This window comes from Chelonia mydas, chromosome 1 (genome assembly GCF_015237465.2).
Source record: "Chelonia mydas isolate rCheMyd1 chromosome 1, rCheMyd1.pri.v2, whole genome shotgun sequence".
Lineage (NCBI taxonomy): Eukaryota > Metazoa > Chordata > Testudines > Cheloniidae > Chelonia > Chelonia mydas.
The window spans coordinates 212,017,757-212,041,665 of NC_057849.1; the positions used below are offsets into that span (position 1 = coordinate 212,017,757).

General features: G+C 49.9%; 2 protein-coding genes across 3 annotated transcripts in view; one reads left to right on the plus strand and one right to left on the minus strand.

Annotated features, from left to right (window-relative positions):
* Positions 1-23,909, plus strand: part of LOC102941373 (scavenger receptor cysteine-rich type 1 protein M130) — a 1,272,625-nt gene that overhangs the window by 681,945 nt on the left and 566,771 nt on the right. The window lies entirely within an intron of this gene.
* The window catches only part of LOC122466655 (scavenger receptor cysteine-rich type 1 protein M130-like), a 45,787-nt gene continuing 23,165 nt past the window's right edge, over positions 1,288-23,909 (minus strand). Inside the window, exons 5-17 of one of the 2 annotated variants that reach the window (XM_043551938.1) lie at positions 20,893-21,210; positions 20,499-20,813; positions 15,277-15,589; positions 14,639-14,703; positions 14,253-14,566; positions 13,760-13,784; positions 13,298-13,333; positions 12,784-12,921; positions 10,091-10,186; positions 6,955-7,026; positions 3,680-3,769; positions 2,561-2,704; positions 1,288-1,719 (exon numbers count right to left, since the gene is read on the minus strand). In XM_043551938.1, coding sequence (XP_043407873.1) covers positions 1,571-1,719; positions 2,561-2,704; positions 3,680-3,769; positions 6,955-7,026; positions 10,091-10,186; positions 12,784-12,921; positions 13,298-13,333; positions 13,760-13,784; positions 14,253-14,566; positions 14,639-14,703; positions 15,277-15,589; positions 20,499-20,813; positions 20,893-21,210 — 2,075 coding nt within the window. In that variant the 3' untranslated portion in view covers positions 1,288-1,570. Of the gene's footprint in view, positions 1,720-2,560; positions 2,705-3,679; positions 3,770-6,954; positions 7,027-10,090; positions 10,187-12,783; positions 12,922-13,297; positions 13,334-13,759; positions 13,785-14,252; positions 14,567-14,638; positions 14,704-15,274; positions 15,590-20,498; positions 20,814-20,892; positions 21,211-23,909 lie in introns of both variants that reach the window. The other variant, XM_043551904.1, reaches the window with a different exon arrangement.

Consider the following 23,909-nt stretch of genomic DNA (forward strand, 5'->3'; position numbering starts at 1 on the left):
ATCCAAAGCACTTTCCAATAGTTAGTTAACGGAACAAACAATATTTAGAAAGATCATTAAGTGGTCCGTTGAGACCCTCTGCAATTTTCAAGTGGCCTGTGGAAAAATAAGTTAGACTACAAAAACAATCAAGGTATCTCACTTTATTTTCATTTACTTTCTATTACTTATAGGAGGAGGATGAAGAAAAATGGGGACGGGAGGGAGCTAAGAGAGAATGTCCTTTTTCTTGGCCGGGTCCCAAGGAGGGGCCCCAAAATTGAAGCTAAGCACAGGGCCCCACTAATTCTAAATCCCGCACTGAGTTGGATACTGCAGGGAGACGCTTGGAGGGCACGAGCCTTGGTGTACACCTACCTCTAAGCTGTGTGGTAACAGCAGGGCCTGTGAGGCACCGAGGGGAGGATTTGTGTTGCCCAGGGCCAGTGGAGGTGGGATCTGAGCCATGGCAGGCACAGACAAGTCTTCCTCATGTTTGACTAGAGATTGGACTGGAGAGGCACCCCAGACACTCGGCCTGAACAGCCCTGACTCTCGACTGGACCTTTTCTATTTCCATTGTAGCCGTGTACAGATGAAGTGACCAAGCTGAATGCAGGATTTGTGGTGAAGGAAAGACAGACACCTCTGTGAAATAGCGATGTGCTCTGCAAGCATTCTGGTATTTACTCCTCTGAGGATTAATTCGAACACTTTTGGCTTCTGCACTGGTCAGTACTCAGCTCAGCATTGATTGTAAAGTGTATTTGTAGATTGTGCTGGAAATGAACATGCCACTGTGCGAAGACGATTAGTTTTAATGGGGTTTCCAGTGAGAACTCAGTGACTTGTTACTGGTTGTAGCCTTATTGGTTCAGTGGAAATCCAGACTCTGATTAACCTTCCCCTTGTCACTATTGTCTATAAAATTCATTTATCATCCGAGCAGAAATATTCATCCTCTCTATTTATCGCTAATGAGGAATTCTTTTCACCATTTGTTTAATTTCAGGCGTGAATTATCCAAGGAATATTTCCCATTTATCTCCTTGGATTCAATGAAAGTTTCAAATCTGAATTCAGTTTAGGAACAACCTTGTTGCTCATCTCAGAATGTTCTCTTGCTGGTTTCTCACTTTTACCACATGCCTGATAGAACATTCAGTGTAAACTCACCTCCCATCAAACTGCCGGCCATACCCAGAGGTGGCCCATCCTTATCTTTTGGTTTGTTCAATCTCAGCCTCTCCCCGTCATGAACACTGGAAACTGCACAATTCATCTGGCAAGAAAAACTTCCACGATGGGGAAGACTTTCAGAAAGGATTTAATAAGAAAAAGGCACAAAATAAAGCTGAAGAAATTACAGGGATAAAAAAGCAGGAAAAGTCCATCCTGGCCAATCAGTGGGAAGTTATACAGAGGAAATTTGTGAACCTTTTCCCACTCGCCGTTGAATTTCCTGCAACTTCTGACAAATTCTATAAAAACACCTGCTTTGTCTATCTACCAGGCAGGGTCTGTCTCTGGGCATCATGTCAAAGGAAACATTTCTCAGAGAAAAAGGCAAAGCTTTTCCATCATCACAAGGTTATTTTGTCCAATCACATTGTTCTGATACTGATCTCCCAGAGTCACAGTGTCCCACATCATCGTAAGTTGTGTCTCCAGGAGGCAGGAACGGGGTTTCCTTCTCCATCCCAGAAACACCTTCATTCCTTAGTGAGTGCAGATTCCAACCTGAAAATACCAAGGAAGACACATACAGTCAGTGGATCCATTTTATAGCTAGGTCTGGCTGCACAGCAAGGGTGGAGTGCACTCTGCAGTATGGGTAGGAAAATGTTCCCTCTTCGTTCTTCTGATTGGGTCCATGACAAGTTTTAATCCATCATCTCTGTACGTATTCTGGAAGTAAAACCGTTGGTTTCCTGACCATTTAAAGGTGCCAGGTGACAACTGTATTTACCTGTCACTACGTGTACAAAACCCAATCACTTACGAGCAAGGAGCTCTTAGTTAAGGACATTGTATAATTCACTCTGCCCTAACAACAAACATGAACACATAATTCTTATCAAGTACGAAGCAATGCACATTTCATCACCACTGCACGTCCTCCGGGGTGGCTGGTGGTGTCTCTGCTGAGGACACAATGGGGAGGGGAGGGGAGATATTGGCCAAGGATAATGGGCAAATGCCCAACTTTTACAGGAAGCGTCACAAGCTCTTTAACATTTGCGCAGCATTAACAGGACTTTGGTTTATAAGATTCTGCCCAAAAGATACACGCGCAGTAAATTGGTAGCAATCCAGTCATCCAGGGTCTGGCAGCCACACAAGGATTTGAACCTAGACATTGAGGGATCTTGCTGGTTTGACCATGAAATATCATATAGCAAGGACCCGACTTTTCCTGTCACCATTGCAGGCACTGAAGTCTCTGCTTTGAGGGAATGAAAAGAAGAGAGAAGGAGAGATTTTCTCACAGGCACTGGGTTGGCCAGGTTTGTTCCCTTGCTGCGTACCTCACCCTTCCAGCCCTCCCACTCTGCAGAGACAGTATGAAGTGCAAACTCACCTCTCTGTGAATGCCCGTTCCTGTCACTCGCCTCAGTGCCTTCCTCATCATTCTGACCCAAGCCAGTGTCACCTTCAGGGTCAGACACTTCTCTGGCATCATCATAACCATCCCCTGGGACATCTCCAGGCAGCGCAGGGGCATCTGACGTGAAGATGTGACGTAATTAAGAGAATATTCACAGTGAAGACAGAAATAAACTACAAGCTGCAGATGCACCAGCCTCACTGGTCCCTGGGGATCTCTCAGCACTTCCACCCTCAGGACAGGAAGAGGATTCCTCCTCTGGAACCCTTCGACTGGGGGATTTCAAATATCACATTTATCGGATACATTTCAGTTGCTGGTTGAGTGGATCCTAGAGCTTCCACATGACGAGGCAGAGGGGGAGTTATAGAAAGAGGTGACTGGGATCTAGTCCGGAGGGATTGCTCCACAAGGCATGCTATTAGAATAATTACAAATGTAAATGACTTGGAATTGCCCAGAATTTGCTCCCGGTTTCCTAAACTTGACATTATCTTAAAAATGTCTTTTCAGCGTGTTCTCCTGATAAAGTTTACCCCATAAACTGCCATCAGTCTCCAACGTACCGACACCACTGGGTGCTGAGCCAGCTAATAAGGGTGGGACATGGGCCCTTGGGTTTAAAATTTCCATGTCCCACCCACCCCCTGTCACAGTGTGTCTGACACAGATGTATATAAGCTGCAATAGCTGCATGCCAGGAAAGGTTTGCAGGGAACATTGCTGCACTGTAGAGATCTCTGATTTGGGTTGTCTTTATAAATAGTGAGGAACCCTAGTGCTCGTGGCAGTGAGGGTCACAAGGCAGTGACCTGAGCCAAGTACAGCATGGACAGCTGCTGAGCGAACTGCTCCTTCCATCCCTGCAATGGGCCTCTGTCATGACCTAGGACATCACACGCTTCCCTACCCCTGGGCCTCCACACAGCTCTTGTCATGCACCTGGTCAGCGCCCCCAGCATTACGCCAATAGACAATACTGGTGGGTGAACGTCCTGGTTTTCTTAACAAACCACTATTGTCCCTCCTAGGAAATACAGTTAGTTTTTTGTCATGGTGACGTTGCTTCCAGGAGGCGGATTCACTGCTCACCTCGGCTGTCTGGAGTCTGGGGGACGTCGTTCAAGCCAGGCTCCTCCACGTTATCGTAATCCAGCTGAGACCCCCCCTCGGAAACTCCCTCTGGAACAGCAAACACCACACTCAGCTCATGGCACCAGCAGTGTCTCTTCAGTGCAGGTGGCCCTTCTAACTAGAGCTGTTTGTCATGGCACGTGAGAGGGGAAGTCGCAGGGGCCCATGGGGAGAAGGGCACAAGTCAGAGAACTACGGTAAAACAGGAGTCCCAGAAATAACTCGGGGCCAATCCTGTCCCTGCAGAATCCAACAGCAGCTCTTTCACGTGTTTCCGTGGGAGCAGGATCTGGGCCTGTGCTGAGATAACAGGTTGGAACACGGGCACTGCCAGGCCAGAGCCGGCCTGTGTGAATCCAGCTGATCTCTGCAGACAGGTTTGAATTTTCCTGTTACACTGGGGAGGGGGAACCTCCCCTCTGCACATAGGCGCTGACTCCGTGGGTGCTCCGGGGCTCAAGCACCCATGGGAAAAAAATAGTGGCTGCTCAGCACCCAGGAGCCCGAGCCTGAGCGTGGAAAGTGATGAGTTCTGCCCTTGGCTCAGGGAGTTTGATTATAAACAGAGGCAGGGTGATGAAGATAACAAAAGTCTTCTCATTCAATTAAATTAAATTAATTAAGGATAATTAGATCATAGAATTATATCAGGGTTGGAAGAGACCTCAGGAGGTCATCTAGTCCCGCCCCCTGCTCAAAGCAGGACCAACACCCACTAAATCATCCCAGCCAGGGCTTTGTCAAGCCGGGTCTTAAAAACCTCTAAGGATGGAGATTCCACCACCACCCTAGGTAACACATTCCAGTGCTTTACCACCCTCCTTGTGAAATAGTGTTTCCTAATATCCAACCTAGACCTCCCGCACTGCAACTTGAGACCATTACTCCTTGTTCTGTCATCCACTAAGAACAGCCCAGCTCCATCCTCTTTGGAACCCCCCTTCAGGTAGTTGAAGGCTGCTATCAAATCCCCCCTCACTCTTCTCTTCTGCAGACTAAACAAGCCCAGTTCCCTCAGCCTCTCCTCATAAATCATGTGCCCCAGCCCCCTAATCACTAGACTCTCTCCAATTTGTCCATATCCCTTCTGTAGAGGGGGGGACCAAAACTGGACGCAATACTCCAGGTGTGGCCTCACCAGTGCCAAATAGAGGGGAACAATCACTTCCTTCGATCTGCTGGCAATGTTCGTACTAATGCAGCCTAAAATGCCATTGGTCTTCTTGGCAACAGGGGCACACTGCTGACTCATATCCAGCTTCTCATTCACTGTAATCCCCAGGTCCTTTTCTGCAGAATTGCTGCTTAGCTAGTCGGTCCCCGGCCTGTAGCAGTGCATGGGATTCTTCCTTCCTAAATGTAGGACTCTGCACTTGTCCTTGTTGAATCTCATCAGATTTCTTTTGGCCCAATCCTCCAATTTGTCTACGTCACTCTGGACCGTACCCCTACCCTCCAGTGTATATACCTCTCCCCCCAGTTTAGTCTCATCTGCGAACTTGCTGAGCATGCAATTAATCCCATCATCCAGATCATTAATAAAGATGTTGAACAAAAGCGGCCCCAGGACCGACCCCTGGGGCACTCCGCTTGATGATGATCCTGAAAGCATTCCCAGGCACTCCAGTTAAAAGACAGGAAACAAAGGGGAGGAATAAATGGTCCATTTTCAAAATGGGGAGAAGTAAATAGTCGTGTCCCCCAGGGGTCTGTACTGGGACCGGTGCTGTTCAACATATTCATTAATAATCTGCAAAAAGAGGTAAACAGTGAGGTGGCAAACTTTGCAGACGATACAAAATTACTCAAGATAGTTAAGTCCAAAGCTGATGGCAAAGAGTTACAAAGGGATTTTACAAATCTGGGTGACTTGGCAACAAAATGGCAGATGAAATTCAATGTTAAATGCAAAGTCACGCACATGGCAAAATGTAATCCCAACTATACATACAAAATGAGGGTGCTTGAATTAGCTGTTACCCATCAAGAAAGAGATCGTGGAGTCATTTACAGTACTCTGGAAGCACTATGTTTCCAGAGTACTGCAAATTTATAGGAATCCTTCTCACGGTGCCTGTATCATCCTGAACTCATTCTCTAGCTTCAGAAGATTTAAAAATTATTTTCAGTCCTCAATGGGACAGATGCAACTGAAGAATGTAGCTGTCCTTAACATGCATCAAGACAGTACCAGGAAACTAGATGTAAATAAGATTGGGATGTTAGTGAAGACAGCTTGCAGGTGATGGCAATGATTTTACTATACTGTAATTCATCCTCAAGAAATTATGTAGTTCATAACAACCGAATGTTCATAACATTATTAAAATAGTAAAGATACCAATGCTAGACACACTCAATAACTAGAATATGAAAGAAGTGTCTAAACATGCTGAAAAGAGCCTCCCCTGAAAACTGGCAGAGTGCTCCCTCCCACCACCCGCCCCCCAACACACGCCTCTTTGAAAGCACCACTGGGAAAACCAAAAGGCAGCATTTATGTATGGGAATTAAATCTCCCGATGGGAGGTGATTAGCGTGATCCTTTGTGAGCTCCTGCTCTCCAGGCAGCCCAGGGCTCAGCTTGGCAGCGCTCCAGCTTCTCAGGAGAAGTAGCTCATTTGCTCAGTGTCTCCTCCCCCAGCCACAGGCTAAACTCCCAAAGGGCCCAAATTCATGGACTCCCTTGAGAGCAGCTGGGGAAGAAATGCCACCCCATTTATAATTAGAGATGGGCCCAGGCCAGGAAGTTCACAACTAGTGTTTTACTTCAGCTTGATATAGTGACAGGTGCCAGCTGCAAAACTGAGATCCGAAGCTGGGTCAGAATCTGCAAATCCCCCCTCCCACAAAGTTCTGGTGGGTTGGGATCAGTGAGTTGGGCTGAGCCCATCTGTAATAACAACACAGGACAGTCTTCCCCTCTCTTTCATGGGTGTCAGATGAGCCCTGCTGGGCACTGATGCCTGACACCCAAGAAACTACCCCATCTCCTCCAGCTCCTCACCTGGGGAGGTCACTGGGAGTCACTCAGAGGGATGTGTGCTCAGGAGATGGTCACATGTTCCCATCCTGAGATTCTGACAGAAATCCTGTCCAATGTGATTAGACCCGACTGTGTAAAATGGGAACCATGTGGGGGGAAATGGCTGCGACTGCAGCAAGCATCATAGAAATTCTGTTCTCTTCCCAGATTTGGGTCTCTCAGCCTAAGTCTACTCCTCCCCCGTTACCTTGTTCTGATCCAGGATCATTTTCCCCCTCGCTGTCCCCGGTGTAATACTGCAGCTTCGTCACTGAGTCATCTGAATGGGAGAGACGAGAACCAGAAATTCATCACAGTGAGAACAGCAGAACTGTGGGACTGGGAACACATCCGGGGCCTGGAGCGGGATTTCCAGTCTCAGTCTATTCCTCCTTCCAGAGAAGATGCTGAGTCACAGCAATTCTGAGCGGTGAGAGGCTGACACAGCGTTCCCAAGAGAAACCTCCATGGTACTGGGGTAAATGTGACTGAGGGGATTCTACAATCTGACCTGAAATATCCTGGGGTGAGCGAAGGCCACATGTCTGGCTGCTGGTCCAGGGAAGTTCCACAATGGTCCTGGCCACCTCAGCCACAGAGGGGACTCCTCCTGCTTAAGGGTAAATATCCGCCTCTCCCATGAATCAGTTGATCAGCTCTCCATGGTGTTTCCAGATTAGGCCAAGACAGGCCCAGAGCAGAGTCTGTGATTCACTCTCATTATCTTGGCAGTGGTGCCGGAGGATGCGCTGAGCACGTTCCCAGAGCCCCACCACAGCACAGCCCTGGGGCAGGATGTTCCCATCAGACATGGAGACAAAATGGCACAAAGGATAAAAGGGCTGGGACTCAAAGCCATGGGGCTCTCCTGGGCTGATCTCTCTGCTCTGGGGTCAGGAAGGATCCCAGCCAGCAGACCAGTGGCTGTGGTGGGAGGGGGACACAGAACATTTCCCTGCCCCAAAGCTCCAGGGCAATTTTCAAATGACAGTTTAGCCTGACCCCAGACAGTCACTTTCCTGACCCTTCACTGGTTACACTCCAAGGCTGCAGGACGGGCACAGTGACATTAACTGTCCCTACAACTGGGGCTCGTAGAGCATGGTGGGAAGGAAGCCAAAACAAAACACCTTTCTCCCGCCCCTTTCCAGAGGCCCTGCCCCTGTCTTCCCCTTTTCTGAGGCCCTGCCCCCCACTCACTCAAGCCCCCCTCCCTCTCTCGTTCACTCTTCCCCACCTTCAACTCACTTTCACTGGGCTGGGGCAGGGGGTCGGGGTGCGGGAGGGGGTGAGGGCTCCAGCTAGGGGTGTGGGCTTTGGGGTGAGGTCAAAAATGAGGGTTTCAGGATGTGGGAGGGGCTCTGGGGTAGGGTGGAGGGTGAGAGGTTTGAGGTACAGGAGGGGGCTCTGGGCTGGGGTAAGGGGTTGGGGTGCAGGGGGGTGCAGGGTTCGGGCTCTGGGAGAGGGCTCAGGGCTAGGGCAGGGGTTGGGGTGTGGGAGGGGGTTTGGGGTGTGGGCTCCGGGAGGGAGTTTGGGTGTGGGAGGGGGCTCAGGGCTTGGAAAGGGGATTGGGGTGGAAGAGGGGGATCAGGGTGCGGGCTCTGGGAGAGGGCTCTGGGCTGGGGCAGGGTTTGGGGTTTGGGAGGGGGTTTGGGGTGTGGGCTCTGGGAAGGAGTTTGGGTGTGGGAGGGGGCTCAGGGCTTGGAAAGGGGATTGGGGTGGAAGAGGGGGATCAGGGTGCGGGCTCTGGGAGAGGGCTCTGGGCTGGGGCAGGGTTTGGGGTTTGGGAGGGGGTTTGGGGTGTGGGCTCTGGGAAGGAGTTTGGGTGTGGGAGGGGGATCAGGGCTTGGAAAGGGGATTGGGGTGGAAGAGGGGGATCAGGGTGCGGGCTCTGGGAGGGAGTTTGGATGTGGGAGGGGGTTCTGACCTGGGGGAGGGGGTTGGGGTACGGGAGGTAGTGAGGGCTCCAGCTGGGAGTTCGGGCTTGGGGTGGGGCCAAGGGGTTTGGAGTGCAGGATTGGGCTCAGTGCTGGAGCAGAGGGGTGGGATGTGGGAGGGGGTGCATGCTCTGGCTGGGGGTGTGGGCTCTGGGGTGGGGCCAGGGATGAGGGGTTTGTCCTCCTCCATCCCAATCAGGGCTGGGGTAGGGGGTTGAGGTTCAGGAGGGGGTGCAGGCTCCAGGAGGGAGTTTGGGTGTGGGAGGGGGCTCAGAGCCTGGGCAGGGAGTTGGGGTGCGGGTGGAGGGTATAGGGTCTGGGAGGGAGTGAGCGTGTGGGAGGGGCGTTCCGAACTGGAACAGGGGATTCAGCGTGTGGGATCCGGCTGGGCGGCGCTTCGCTCAGGCGGCTCCTGGTTGGCAACACAGGGGGGCTAAAGCAGGCTCCCTGCCTACTCTGGCTCTGCGCTGTTCCCTGTATGTCTTAACCCTAGGCGGAGGCATAGCCAGGCGGTTCTGTGTGGTGTGCGCTGCCCATGCCTGGAGACACCACCCCTGCAGTTCCCATTGGCCGTGGTTCTCAGCCAATGGGAGCAGTGGAGCTGGCGCTTGAGGCAGGGGCAGCGTGCGGAGCTTCCATGGGCACCCCGAGCCTAGGGGCCGCAGGGACATGCCAGACACTTCTGGGAGCTGCACAGAGCCAGGGCAGATAGAGAGCCTGCCTTAGCCCTGCTGTGCCACCGACTGGACTTTTAACGGCCCGGTCAGCGATGCTGACTGGAGCCTCCAGGGTCCCTCTTCGACTGCGGGTTCTGGTTGAAAACTGGACCCCTGGCAACACTAGTCTATATGAGTAACTGCTGGTCTCACCTCAGACACTAGAGCTTGGCAAAAAACAGATGTTTTGGTTCTTTGGCAATTGTAAAAATAACAGTAATAATAATACAATAAAAAATGTTTTGGGTTGAGCCAAAAATGACTTTTTTGGAAATTTTGGCAAGTGCAAAAGTTAAAAAAAAGGTTACATGTTGAGTGAAACCATTTGATATTCTTTTGGATATGTGGGGTTTAGATAGATAGATAGATAGATAAAATTAAAGGAAATGTCTGATGGAAAAGTAATATCAAATTGAAAAAAAAACAAAATGTTTTCTTTAGAAAGTGTTGAATTGAAATGAATTGTTCCATGCGCATTTGGAACAATTGGGTGAAATCAACAGGAATTTGTGAAATGTTTCGGTGTCTCTGAATCTGCATTTTTCACCAAAACATTTCATAACGGAGACTTGTGCCCAGCTCTAATGACAAGCTCACAGGGCTGAAGCTGCAGTGATTTAACTCTGGGACAGGGCCTCCGATGGACAGGGCATTAGATAGCTGCTCCCTGTTAAGAGTGAGACCCACAGACCTGAACGACTGAACATCTCCTGCTTCTCTCTCATCAGGTTATAATCAATCTCCTCGTACACGGCCTCAGAGAAGGGATCCAAGGGTCTTCTGGAGCCTGAAAACAAAGGGCAGGGTTTGCACAGGGTCAGAGAAACCAGAGATGGGAAACACTGTTAGCTCATTCAGCCCCTCCCCACTGGGCCCAGTGTCAGCCTGTACTCTACAGCACATTCCCACTGCTGTGTCCAGGCTAGATTTAAATGAGCCAGGTGACAGGGACAGCGTCCCTCTCCACAGCATCCCTTTGATGATGGTTCCCAGGGCTAGACCACTGTCAGGAAGCTTCCTCTCATTCATCTTAACTGTTCCCTTTTCAATCTCATCCCATTATTCCTGGTTATTCCCCTTTGGAGCAGCTTAAATAATTCTTCCCCCACACTGGTGTTTGCACTCATCTGCAAAATGGTGATAACCTTTTTTTTTTTTCATAGACTTTAAGGCCAGACAGGACCATTGGAACTTCTAATCTGACCTCTTGTGTAACACAGGCCACTGCAATTCACCCAGATACCCCTAGGTTTGAGCCCAAAGATGCACTTAGACTAAAGCATTTCAGTCCTCAGGAGAATAAACTCTTGTGTGCCACAGGTAGAAAACACGAGGGACTAACAGAGCCATCCCTTGGGTACAGCGAATCCGGGCGACCTCTCCAGACCCCGCGCTTTGGAGGCCCCCAAGGGCAGACTGATTGGCTGGGGCAGTCGGTCCCGGAATTGACGGGTTGGTCCCCGAAGTGACAGATTTGTCACTTCTGCCCCAGGCCCTGCACCCCCATAGGGACAACCCTGGGGACTAAGGTACCACCGATGCCCAAGGTCCCTACAATGGCAGGGAACTGATGAGGTGAGAGATGCCTAGATAATCCTGGAAGGCTCCGTGCTTTAGAGGAAGATAAAAATCCCCCAAGGTCCCTTTTTGCCAGCCTGACCTGTGGCAAAATTCCTTCCTGACCCCCAAACTGGCAATTGGTTTGACCCTGAGCATGTGGAAAAGACACACCAGCCAGACATCTTAGAAAGAGGTTTCTCTATACCACCTCAGAGCGATGATCCAGCCCATCCAGTGTCACATATCCCTCTGTAGCTAATGTCTCATGCTTCAGAGGAGGGCAAGAAACAAAACAAAACAAGACAAAAAACAAATATAGGGGCTTCCCCAAATTCCTTCCTGACCCCTGCGGGCGACTGGCTGAAGCCCTGAAGCATGAGATCTGATTAGAGTCATTGTCTTACTGCAAATTTGTCAATGTTACGTGTATGTTCATGACAATTTCATTCCCTTCCCTCTTTCCAAGCAGCTGGTAGCTAATGTTGTTCTGTGTTTTATAGCTATAAAATCCTCTAAATGCCACCTATGAGTACAACATAGTATAATACTCCTTTTCCAGCATTTCTCCTTCCTAAGATTGTCCTTTCTACTGGATCTCTCTCTTCGCAACTATTTACCACAGCTCGATTTTATACACCTTTTCCCCCCCGACAATATGTCCAATTTCTCTAGGTCCCATTCCATGATGTCTCGCCACACTGATATTCAGAACCCCTCCCTGTGACAGATATTGCAGCCCCACGCAGGATCTTTGGGAACCACTCTAGTAAATCTGTGAATGGTTTGTGTACAACTGTGCTCTACTGCACCTGGGAGGATTTCCACAGCTCCTCCAGGAAGAAAAAACAGTCTCGGGGCGGGGGGGAGGTGAAGGGTGATTAAGATAAATCACTGAGATTGTAAACAACTCCAGAAAGGTAAACACACTGTAAGGAGAGTGATCAGGTAAGGTGAGCTATTACTGGAGGGGGGGGCGAACACGGGACAACCTTTTGTAGTGATAATCAAGGTGGGCCATTTACAGTAACTGCTGGAAATGGCCCACCTTGATTATCACTACAAAAGGTTCACCAGCCCCCACTCTCCTTCTGGTAATAGCTCACCTTACCTGATCACTCTTGTTACAAGGTCTGTATGGTAACACCCATTGTTTCATGTTCTCTGTGTATATAAAATCTCCCCACTTTATTTTCCACTGCATGCATCTGATGAAGTGAGTTGTAGCCCACGAAAGCTTATGCTCAAATAAATTTGTTAGTCTCTAAGGTGCCACAAGTCCTCCTTTTCTTTTTATATTTTCTCTGTGATGCTTTTATCCTACTAACAAGGTGCAGTCTGCTGAGAGACAGCTGGGTGGTGACTTGGGACTGCTGGCAATACACTGCTCATAGCCCTTGGGGAGAACGCACAGCATGGGGCTGGCCTGTAGGCAGACTGGTTTGCTGGGGGTATCACAGTGGAAGGCAGGGGGCTGTGCAGCCTTAAAGCCCCCTGGTCAGTAGGAGGTGGGATGGGGGGTTCTACCCAGAGGCAGGTGATGGCTGGAGGCCCGAGGCCTGACTGGGCACTCCTAGAATGAATCACCGGAAGGTGGGGGGTACAGGTGCAGCTTCCCTGAAACTGTGACCCTCCCTAGCCAGTATCATCTCCAGATTTGATGGCTGGGGAGTTCTACTGCCGGACAGTTAATGAAATATTAAATGAGAGGGGAGTTAGGCAGCCTCGGCCACCCCACCCAGCCTGGTATTGCCCCTCACCCTGACACCTTGCAGTCCCCCTGCTATTGCAGAGGCATTTCACACAGTGACACCAGTCAGGACCCACCTCTGCGCTGTGCCCTGGCACTTTGCACCTGCGCCCCCAGGAGGATTAAGACCAGGCAGAGCAGGGCCCCCAGAATAATGCAGACGACCACGGGCACCGTGACTCTCCCACTGTCGGTCGGAGGGCGGCGCAGAGGAGCTGGATGGAAATGAACATGCAACAGGGACAGATTAGCCTGTGAGAGTCGGGGGGGGGGCGGGGGGCAGGGAACTCCCCAGTCACTCATTGCACAGCCCAGGACAGCAGGGTAATGGGCTGGGACACAGCCTGTGCACCATGGGGGAAGCTCACAGGCTGCTCTTGAAATCATTGGCCCTGCCCTGTCAGCTGGAGCCAACAAACAGGAATCCTCCAGCTCAGCAGGGCCTGCAGCTCCCACCCAGGTGTCATTAGTCCTCAGATGTCACAGGCCATGGAAAGGAGCTCCTTCCCTCAGGCTGCAGCTTGCAGCTCCTCCTCTGTGACCCAGCACCAGGGAAATTTAACCCTTGATGGGAGGAGGGGGATGCTTTACCTGGGGTACTCAGAGAATCTGTCCTCTCTGTCAGACCTGCAAAGGGAAAAGGAGGAGAGTTGGAGTCTGGAGCAAGGGGGAGGTGACGTGTTTGTTCCCTGGGGGAACCTCACTCTGAGAGTCCCTGGGGGCACTGTGCAGCTGTCACCACCACAGACTCCTTCACAGCAGCACAGGGCCTGTTTGTTACTGATTTAGGGCTCAAGTCCCTTGTGCTCTGTGCAGCAATGAGGACTCTAGTAACAAACCAGCACAGTGGGGCCTGTGATGGATGCAGGGTGCTTGTGGGCTGATGTCTGAGCCAATCTGACTCGAGAAAGGATCCATCACACAACATCCAGGATGCTCCAGCACACAGGAGATGGGAGTGCCTGGTGTGGGACAAAAGGCGGGGGGGCAGGGGTGATCCATCCTCCTCCCTGAAAATTACAGCATGTAGCAGAAACATCTCCTGTCACTCACCTGAGCAATTATTGACAGCATCTTCCTTATGACCACAAAAAGAAAAGGTGTACTTGTGGCTCTCACAGCTGGTATCCTGGAGAACCCCAACGACCAGCCAGCCCCACCCCTCCTGGGTCTGCACAGGGATCTGGGCCATAGGCAGGGCGAGGGGCTTCATCCCTGGGACCCTCACCCAGCTCACACAGCCCCTCAGCATCTGAGGCTGCACCACCAGGGGCCTGACAACAGTTCTCTCTGTCCCAGGGTCTCGACACCCCAGGAATGTCTCCCCATTGACCATCACCTTCCGCTCCCACTGGGGGTCCGAGGGACCTGACCGCAGGAAACTCCACACAGACATATAGGTTGGGGTCAGGAGTGGGAGCCTGTTCACCTCCCCACTCATCTGGCTGACGGAGTCTATGGCCTTGGGACCCAGCAAGGGAGCTAGACACCGGGGCTTTTCCGCAGGGTCCCAGTACTCCTTTTCTTTTTGCGAATACAGACTAACACGGCTGCTACTCTGAAACCTGTCCTTATGACCACAGTTGCTCTCACCCCAGGGCCTAGCAGGACAGTCCCAGAGAGATGACTCTGTCCCTCTGCAATTCAACGTCTCCACCCAGATGGGACCAGTCCCCTCGCCAAATGCAGCCTCGCCAAGAGCAGATACAGCAGAGCCACAGCCCAGTTGTTTACACACAACGTTAGCATCCACCATGTCCCAGGAGTCATCACAAACTGTTCCCCAGGAGCCACGGTACCAAACCTCCACTCTCCCCGAGCATCTGTCCTCTCCTCCCACGACACGTAACTTGTCCTGGTCTAGAAATGCAGAAACCTCACATGTTACTGGGACAACTTAGGGACCAAGGAGACAGTGAGAAGCAGAGATACCTGTGCAGCTTGGAGAGTTCGGGCATTTGGCAAACAGGGTCTGAGGTGGTTTTGCTTTTTTTCCAATGGAGAGAAAGTGCAGAGGTGAATGCACTGGGTTGTGTGTGTGATGTGGGAGTAGAATGTATCTGTATTTTAACCCCCTAATTTCAGCACTGTGAGAACTGAAATGTGAACTCTGGGTCATTTAATACCTAATTAATTTGCTATTCCGCTGTTACTCAGACACACAGGCCGACATGCACCCAGACTTGTTGGGGATTGCGGTTCTGACCCAAACTGCACAACCTGGGCCCATCTCTGATTGTTCATCCCAAAAGGATTAATAACCACAGAGCTGCCTCATGACGGTCTCTAGGGAGAAGCTTTTCTTGACTCTCAGACTACCTTACCGCAGTGTCTAACACCGGTCTCTTTTAAAATTAATTGATTCAATTCCATGTTTGTTGTTAATCAGACAAATGGGTATTCCTATAAAAGACTGTGAAAATATGTTTGTATCTTGTGTTGAGAATTTAAATCTGCCTACACTGAGATGTGAACAACAACAAAAGTTCTCTCCTAACCCTTCACTTAATTAAACACATCGTGTATATGTGGGTTTGCATACGTGCATGCAGGTAGTTTCAGAATTACCAGTGCAAGAAATATGGGTCTCTTCTGCTCTGTTATCACATGACCTTGGATCCCAGGGCTCTGACGGGCACTGCCAGAGGGCGCTGTGCTGCTCACTGCATGCAATGTGGTCCAGCAACGTGGGACCAGAACCTGCTCCATATTCAAAGTCTCTTGCAATCTGCCCTCCGTCTCCACAGTTCAGCTGTTTGCAGACAATTGCTGGGGTGACTCTAGACATCTGATTGGAGCAAACACTGCCCCACGTCCCATTGTAGAAAACCTCCAGCCGCCCAGCACAGTCACTGTCGCTCACCAGCCTCAGATCTGTGAATTCTAGAAGGAAATTCACAAAAGGGGAATTTAAATCGTCTGATTCTCAAATGAACTGGGGTGTGAAGAGTGAAATCCCAGCAATTCCTAACGATCCTGTGCATCATTCTGCAGGAGCAAGTGTCAGAAGCACTCAAGGAATCAGAGACTCTTTTAGACACCACAGGCCCCCTTAGAAATACAGTGGGCATCTCCGGAAGGCCACCATTTACAAGCAGCTACATACAAATTGTAATCGATTAAGGCCAGAGAGGCTTGAGATATTGGCAGGCCAGATGCCAGCTCTTGCCCAGGCTGCAGACATTAGCTGAGAACTGACAATCTCGTAGCTGGAGACCAGGCCAGGTCACCTATATGTTAGTTTTGCTCAAAACAGGTATTAGTCTTGTCAGAATGTATTTTGTGCTTAGACTCTATGAAATGGTGGTTAGTTGCTGCAGGCATTAATCTCACTTGTAATCTCAGTGGTCCATGCTACAAAAAAAAATGTAAATGTTGCTTTATAACTGAAAATGTTGGCTCTGAACTTGTGAACTCAGGCACAGGAATCATCCCCCCTCTCCATCCCCAAAGACTATCAAAATCAGATGGGCCATCAAGGATCATCACAATATAAAGGATTGGTTAATGGCCTTATCCCCCCCAGGGAGCAGTACATGCAGATGGCCTGGTCCCATAGCTTTGAAAGCTGGAAGAGGGAAACAAAAATAGTCGATGTGCTGATTTTTCATCCTTTTGGTTTTTTGAACTGTGACAGGGCTAGAGACACCAAACTGAAGTCGGAGATCCCACAGGGTTACCCCTGGGTCAGCGCTGAAGGACATTTGGAATTGACAGATCACTACAACTCTGTCACTCCTCGGGTGTAAATGGTGACTCATTTGTGTGTAGATGTTTGCTTGCTTTAACCTTGTAAATAGCCATTTTAGTTCTTTTTCCCAGTGAATAAACCTGTCTATAGTTTATTACAGGATTGGAGACAGGCATCCTCTCTGGTGTAAGATCTAAGGTACCAACTGATCTGAGTAGGTGACTGATCTCTTGGGATTGAAAGAAACCTGAATGTGGTGTGATTTTTGGTGTAAGTGACCAATTATCACTAAGTCCAGTTTGTCTGGGTGACAAGACAGATTGGAGAGTCTATGGGGACTGTCTGTGACTCCATGGTGAGATAGATTGAGTGATCCAGGGCTAAGTTTCCTCTCAGCTGCACAGCCATGTGTCCGCACAGCAGGCTATCAAGGGCACGCAGCCACAGGGGCCTGGACTGGAGAGGTGCCTGTCCCCAGCCCTGGAGCTGCCGCAGCAGGGAAAGAGGCACCTCTCCCCTGGCCCCAGGCTGCTGCAGCAGGAGAGGGCTGGGGGGAGTTCTTGCTCCCAACTGCAGCCCCAGGGCAGCCTGCACCCCAAACCCTTCATCCATGGCCCCACCCCATAGCCCCATCCCCAGTGGAGCCCTCACTCCCCTGTACTCCAACTCTCTGCCCCAGCCCTGAGCCCCCTCCTTCACCCTGAGCCCCTCATCCCCAGGCCCACCCCAGAGCCCTCACCCCTAGCCAGAGCCCTCAGCCCCCACACTCCAACCCTCTGCCCCAGCCCTGAGCCCCCTCACAACCCCAAACCCCTCATCCCCAGCCCCACCCCAGAGCCCGCACTTCCAGCGAGAGCCCTCACCCTGTGCACCGCCACCGTCTGCCCCAGCCCTGAGCCGCCTCCCACACTCCAAACCTCTCGGCCCCAACCCCACCACACATCACCTCTATACTGGTGCACAGAACAAAATTCATTCCACACATGTATGTAAAAATTAGAGGGAACGTTGGTGCAGGAGTTCACATCTGTTACTGGCTTGGTGAAATCTACTTATAGAACACACCAGCAGTTTGGGGTATTGCCTTGTTTCTCACCATCTGTCCTGAGGTGGGCACTCATTGCTGGGAGCCTCTCCAGACAGTGTGACAGGGATCATGAGATCAAATAATTTGACCTTCTGAAAAACAGCTGCATAGAGCCTAATAGCTTGAGTTTGATTTAAGCATAGCTTCCAGAGAGGCATCCAGTCTAGACAGGAAGACTTCAAGAGATGCCAAATGCACCATTCCCTGGTAGTTTGTTCTGATGGTTAATCACCCACCCTGTTAAAAACCTGGGCCTTATTTCTGATGTGAATTTGTCTGGTTTCAGCTTCCAGCCATCAACTCTTGTTCTGCCTTTCTGCATTAGATTAAAGAGCCCTTTAGGAAGTGGTAAGTTCTCCTTGTTCTCACCTTACCTCTTGATCATTTTGATAAGCTAAACAGATTCAGCATTTTATATCTCTCACCGTAAGGCTTTTCTTCAAGCCCTCAGATCACTTTTGTGACACTTCTCTGCTCCCTCTCAAATTTTTGTGGACATCAGAACTGGACACAGTAATCCAGCATTTGTCTCACCAGTGCCATATACAACAGTAAAATCTAGTCCTCACTGCTCCTCACTACTCCCCTGTTTATACATCCAAGGTTTGCATTAGCCCCGTTTTGCCACACACGGCACTGGGAGTCATGTTCAGTTATTTCTCCACTAGGATCATACATCCTTTTCAATCACTGCTTTCTATGATACAGTCTTCTTTAGATACCTGACAACAGAACCACTAACCCAGGAACCTATCCTTGTAACAAAGCCCGTTGCCAACTGTGCCCACATATCTATTCAGGGGACACCATCACAGGGCTTAATAACATCAGCCACACTATCAGAGGCTCGTTCACCTGCACATCCACCAATGTGATATATGCCATCATGTGCCAGCAATGCCCCTCTGCCATGTACATTGGGCAAACTGGACAGTCTCTACGTAAAAGAATAAATGGACACAAATCAGATATCAAGAATTATAACATTCATAAACCAGTCGGAGAACACTTCAATCTCTCTGGTCACGCGATTACAGACATGAAAGTTGCGGTATTACAACAAGAAAAGGAGTACTTGTGGCACCTTAGAGACTAACCAATTTGTCTAAGCATAAGTTTTTGTGAGCTACAGCTCACTTCATCGGATGCATACTGTGGAAAGTACAGAAGATCTTTTTATACATACAAACCATGAAAAAATGGGTGTTTACCACTACAAAAGGTTATCTCTTCCCCCGCCCCACTCTCCTGCTGGTAATAGCTTATCTAAAGTGATCACTCTCCTTACAGTGTGTATGATAATCATAGTGGGCCATTTCCAGCACAAATCCAGGGTTTAACAAGAACGTCTGGGGGGGGGGGGGTAGGAAAAAACAAGGGGAAATAGGTTACCTTGCGTAATGGTACCTTAGCCACTCCCAGTCTCTATTCAAGCCTAAGTTAATAGTATCCAATTTGCAAATGAATTCCAATTCAACAGTCTGTCGCTGGAGTCTGGTTTTGAAGTTTTTCTGTTGTAATATCGCAACTTTCATGTCTGTAATCGCGTGACCAGAGAGATTGAAGTGTTCTCCGACTGGTTTATGAATGTTATAATTCTTGACATCTGATTTGTGTCCATTTATTCTTTTACGAGAGACTGTCCAGTTTGCCCAATGTACATGGCAGAGGGGCATTGCTGGCACATAGAATCATAGAATCATAGAATATCAGGGTTGGAAGGGACCCCAGAAGGTCATCTAGTCCAACCCCCTGCTCGAAGCAGGACCAATTCCCAGTTAAATCATCCCAGCCAGGGCTTTGTCAAGCCTGACCTTAAAAACCTCTAAGGAAGGAGATTCTACCACCTCCCTAGGTAACGCATTCTAGTGTTTCACCACCCTCTTAGTGAAAAAGTTTTTCCTAATATCCAGTCTAAACCTCCCCCATTGCAACTTGAGACCATTACTCCTCGTTCTGTCATCTGCTACCATTGAGAACAGTCTAGAGCCATCCTCTTTGGAACCCCCTTTCAGGTAGTTGAAAGCAGCTATCAAATCCCCCCTCATTCTTCTCTTCTGCAGACTAAACAATCCCAGCTCCCTCAGCCTCTCCTCATAAGTCATGTGCTCTAGACCCCTAATCATTTTTGTTGCCCTTCGCTGGACTCTCTCCAATTTATCCACATCCTTCTTGTAGTGTGGGGCCCAAAACTGGACACAGTACTCCAGATGAGGCCTCACCAGTGTCGAACAGAGGGGAACGATCACGTCCCTCGATCTGCTCGCTATGCCCCTACTTATATATCCCAAAATGCCATTGGCCTTCTTGGCAACAAGGGCACACTGCTGACTCATATCCAGCATGATGGCATATATCACATTGGTGGATGTAAAATCCAGACTCCAGTGAGAGACTGCTGAATTGGAATTCATTTGCAAATTGGATACAATTAACTTAGGCTTGAATAGAGACTGGGAGTGGCTAAGCCATTATGCAAGGTAACCTATTTCCCCTTGTTTTCCTACCCCCCCCTCCCTACTTTCTTGTTAAACCCTGGATTTGTGCTGGAAATGGCCCACCTTGATTATCATACACATTGTAAGGAGAGTGATCACTTTAGATAAGCTATTACCAGCAGGAGAATGGGGTGGGGGGAGAGAAAACCTTTTGTAGTGATAAACACCCATTTTTTCATGATTTGTGTGTATAAAAGCAAACATCTTCGGTATTTTCCACAGTATGCATCCAATGAAGTGAGCTGTAGCTCACGAAAGCTTATGCTCAAATAAATTGGTTAGTCTCTAAGGTGCCACAAGTACTCCTTTTCTTGTTAGGGAAATCTTGCAATATCTCCAGTACGGCTGGGTGAGAGCTGAGGACTCTCTAATGGTGACCCTGGTAGGTAGTTACACTAGGGAAAGGGAGGCAGAGACAGTCAGGGAGAGTATCATTCTCAGCAATCTCCTTAAACATCTGCCCCCTCCATTACATTGCCCGATAATACAGCTCACGTGAGCATTCCCAGAACAGACCTGAGCAGAGAACTCCCGCATCCTCTTTGTGTCTGCAGTTGTGCTGGCCCCAGCCCCTGGAAGGACACGCCCAGAGATCGGATTCGTTCCCAGAGCAGTTCACATCGTCCAGCCAGATCTGCCCGGATCCTTGCCCATAATGAGCAGAGACAGTTGCATTGATGGCATGTCCACATCCCAGTTGTTTGCAAATGACATTGGAGTCTGACAGATCCCAGGAATCATCGCAGACCGTCCCCCATCGGCCATTGTAATAAATCTCCACTCTCCCGGCACAGCGACCTGCCCCATTCACCAGTCTGATTTGCCTGCTCCCTGCAGGGATAGGTCCCAGCTGTTAATATGTATTTTCCTACCTAACAAAAAATGTTTGTGAGATTTGGAAATGAATCACCTGAGCAAATGACACCGACGTCCTCAGCAATTCCTGCCTGGGCTGTCTCAGACGTGGAGTTGTCACAGAGAGTCAGACGAGTCTCATTTCCTGCACACTGGACCCTTCTCAGCACCACAGGGCCCGTTCCTTGCTCAGACTTAGAGGGGTTAAAAGCTTTCTCAGCGACTCCGCACTGGAGCTGCCTGCACACCACACTGGCATCGTCCATGTCCCACTGGTCATCCAGCACTCTGCCCCACACACCACGGAGGGAAATCTCTACTCTTCCGTCGCACCGGCTCTCTCCATTCAGCAGTCTGAGTGATTCAGAGAGACCTGGGCTCAGGAGAGATGGGAAACACACTGAAGAACACTCCCAGTTATACACTAGAAATAATACAGAGTGTGCATGAAATTATGTTTCTCAATAAGAAGGCAGAAGCCAGTGATCAGAGTGTGTCACAGAGTTAAAGGGAACAACCTCTGTCAGAAGACACTTATTCTTTTGAATCTATAAGTAGAAGGTGCTATAAGGATTGTAACGCTCTGAGCTTGACAGAAGGGCTTACTAGCAGCCCCTGTAAATGAGTGAGCGAGGGAATTCCTGCAGATTACAGATTGGGAAAATAGTCTCTGTGTGTGGTGGTGGAATGGCTGCTGAGGTTTGTAGTCACTTTATCCAGGCTTAAATGCCTGGAAGCCAGTGAATGGTCTCTGCACAAGCACTTAGCAGGTGGGTCGTGAATGATTTAGGCAAGTTTGCCTTGAGGGAGTTTGACCAATGGAAGAGCAGGATTCATGGTGGTCAGGAACAGGTTATTTTTGGTAAATTCCCTTAGTTCCCTCTGATATCTGGTTCAGTAGGTAGCAACTTTCTTGGTTCACCTGGGTCCAGTACAGGAGTTCCTAGTGTTAGATAGGTTTCAGAGTAACAGCCCTGTTAGTCTGTATTCGCAAAAAGAAAAGGAGTACTTGTGGCACCTTAGAGACTAACCAATTTATTTGAGCATAAGCTTTCGTGAGCTACAGTTCACTTCATCGGATGCATCCGATGAAGTGAGCTGTAGCTCACGAAAGCTTATGCTCAGATAAATTGGTTAGTCTCTAAGGTGCCACAAGTCCTCCTTTTCTCAGTGTTAGATAGTTCCTGACACAGGTGGTTCTGACTGGAGCTGTCCCCTGAAGTGTGGTGTCATCTCTGAGTCCAACATGAGATTCCAGCTGATCAATTCACACCACACTAAGTACGTTGTGTGTGGGTCGGGGAAGGAGACATGCTCTCTTGGTGAATATTGTGACTCCCTTGGGATGTGAATCTCGGTATTTGTGTGTGTCTCAGAATCAGTGAGTCCTACAGCAAGGTGGTAAGCTCGGAATTACTCACCTGAATTCAGACCCAGGTGCAACCAGGAGAGACTGAAAATGTTAAAAGACAACAGCAGAGTCAGTGCAGGGCACACCCACTGGCTGTGTCGGGTACAGTATATACTAGTATGGCAACCTGACGGGTGCAGTGTGTGCACTGGGTCCAAACAGCTCAAGGATCTTGGTAGCCAAATAACATTTCAAGGCTAAGAGTGAAATCCTGGCCCCATTGACGTCAATGGTAAAACCTCCTTTGACTTCAACGGAGCCAGGAATTCACCCTGAGACTGGACCAGAGGAATGCCTGCATGCAGCTAGTGTAGTGCAGGGGGGTGGCCAGTTAGCATCCAGACCCACCCAAATCAGGGCTGAAGCCCCCAGAATCAACAGGCTGGGACTCCCACCCCCAGCTCGGTGTCCGTCAGCCTGGCTGCATCTTTCTCCTGCCAGCGCCATGCACTGCTTCCCTGGTCTCTGACCCAAGCACTAGCCCCGCGGGGGGTGTGCCTTGTGAGGGCAGGTCTGGGTGGGACTAGTGCTGGGGCTGGAGACTGGGGCAGCAGCTCCCGGCACCGACAGGAAAGGGACGTGGCTGGGCTCATGGACACTGAGCCAGGGTCAGGAAGGGTGAGCAGAGCTCGAGCCCTAGTGGGACCCCCCTTTGCCCAAAAGGCACGCCTAGGTGACCAGATGTCCTGATTTTATAGGCACAGTCCTGATATTTGGGGCTTTTTCTCATATAGGCGCCTATTACTTCCCACCACCTGTCCAATTTTTGACATTTCCTATCTGGTTACCCTAGGCACGCCCCACAGCCTGTGTGCCCCGGGCAGCCTCAGCTTTGGGTGCCTGCCAAGCTGTAAGGGCCGGCTGGAAGGGGTGGAGGGAGGAGAACCCCCCTCCCTCCTGTCCCCTTCCCAGGGCACCGGATTCCTCTTGCACCCCTCCCTCTGCTCCTCCCGTCACTGCCCACCCCCAAAAAGCTGAGGCCCACCCAAGTTTCCTGTCCTAGATATGCCACTAGTGTAGTGTGAGGGTAGAGAGTAGATCTGGGGCTTTCTGAGGAGGCTCATGGACATAACTGGGTACCACAGCCCCTCAGGAAGGCCGGATGGGATCCCGGCAGATGGAGGTCGTATGGAAGGACCAGGAGTTCTTCCTTAGAAGGGATTCTCCTTCCAGCAATTGTAGGGAGAAATCAGCTTCTTCATGTGCTGAGGAGTTCCCTCCGAGAACCAGGGTCTGGGCTGGGTAGCTCGTTAGGAGAGGCAGGGCAGGGCTGGAGGGAATTCAGTTAGGAATGCAGGTAGCAGTCTCTGTGAGAAGCAGGAGAACTGCCAGGTTTTTTGCCCCCAAGGCACAAATTTAATCAGTTGTAAAGAGGAGAGTAGACGTCTGTTGAGAGTTCTGGGCAGGGCCATAAGGGTTAGTCATGGTGTGTAACGGCACCAGTGACCCTGGGCTCTGTGGGAGACAGTCCTGGAAGCTACGTGTCCATTATCAGGAAGAAGGTTGAAATCCATGGCTTCTGCAGTAGGTTTCTCTGTAAAGATCCCAGTTCCAGCCAGGCAAGAAGCCCTATGGAGACTCTGTACATGGATCTGAAGATGGGACAGAGAGGGGAGCTGAAACTTCATTAAGCAGGAGGGGTCCCTGTGGTGAGGGGAGAA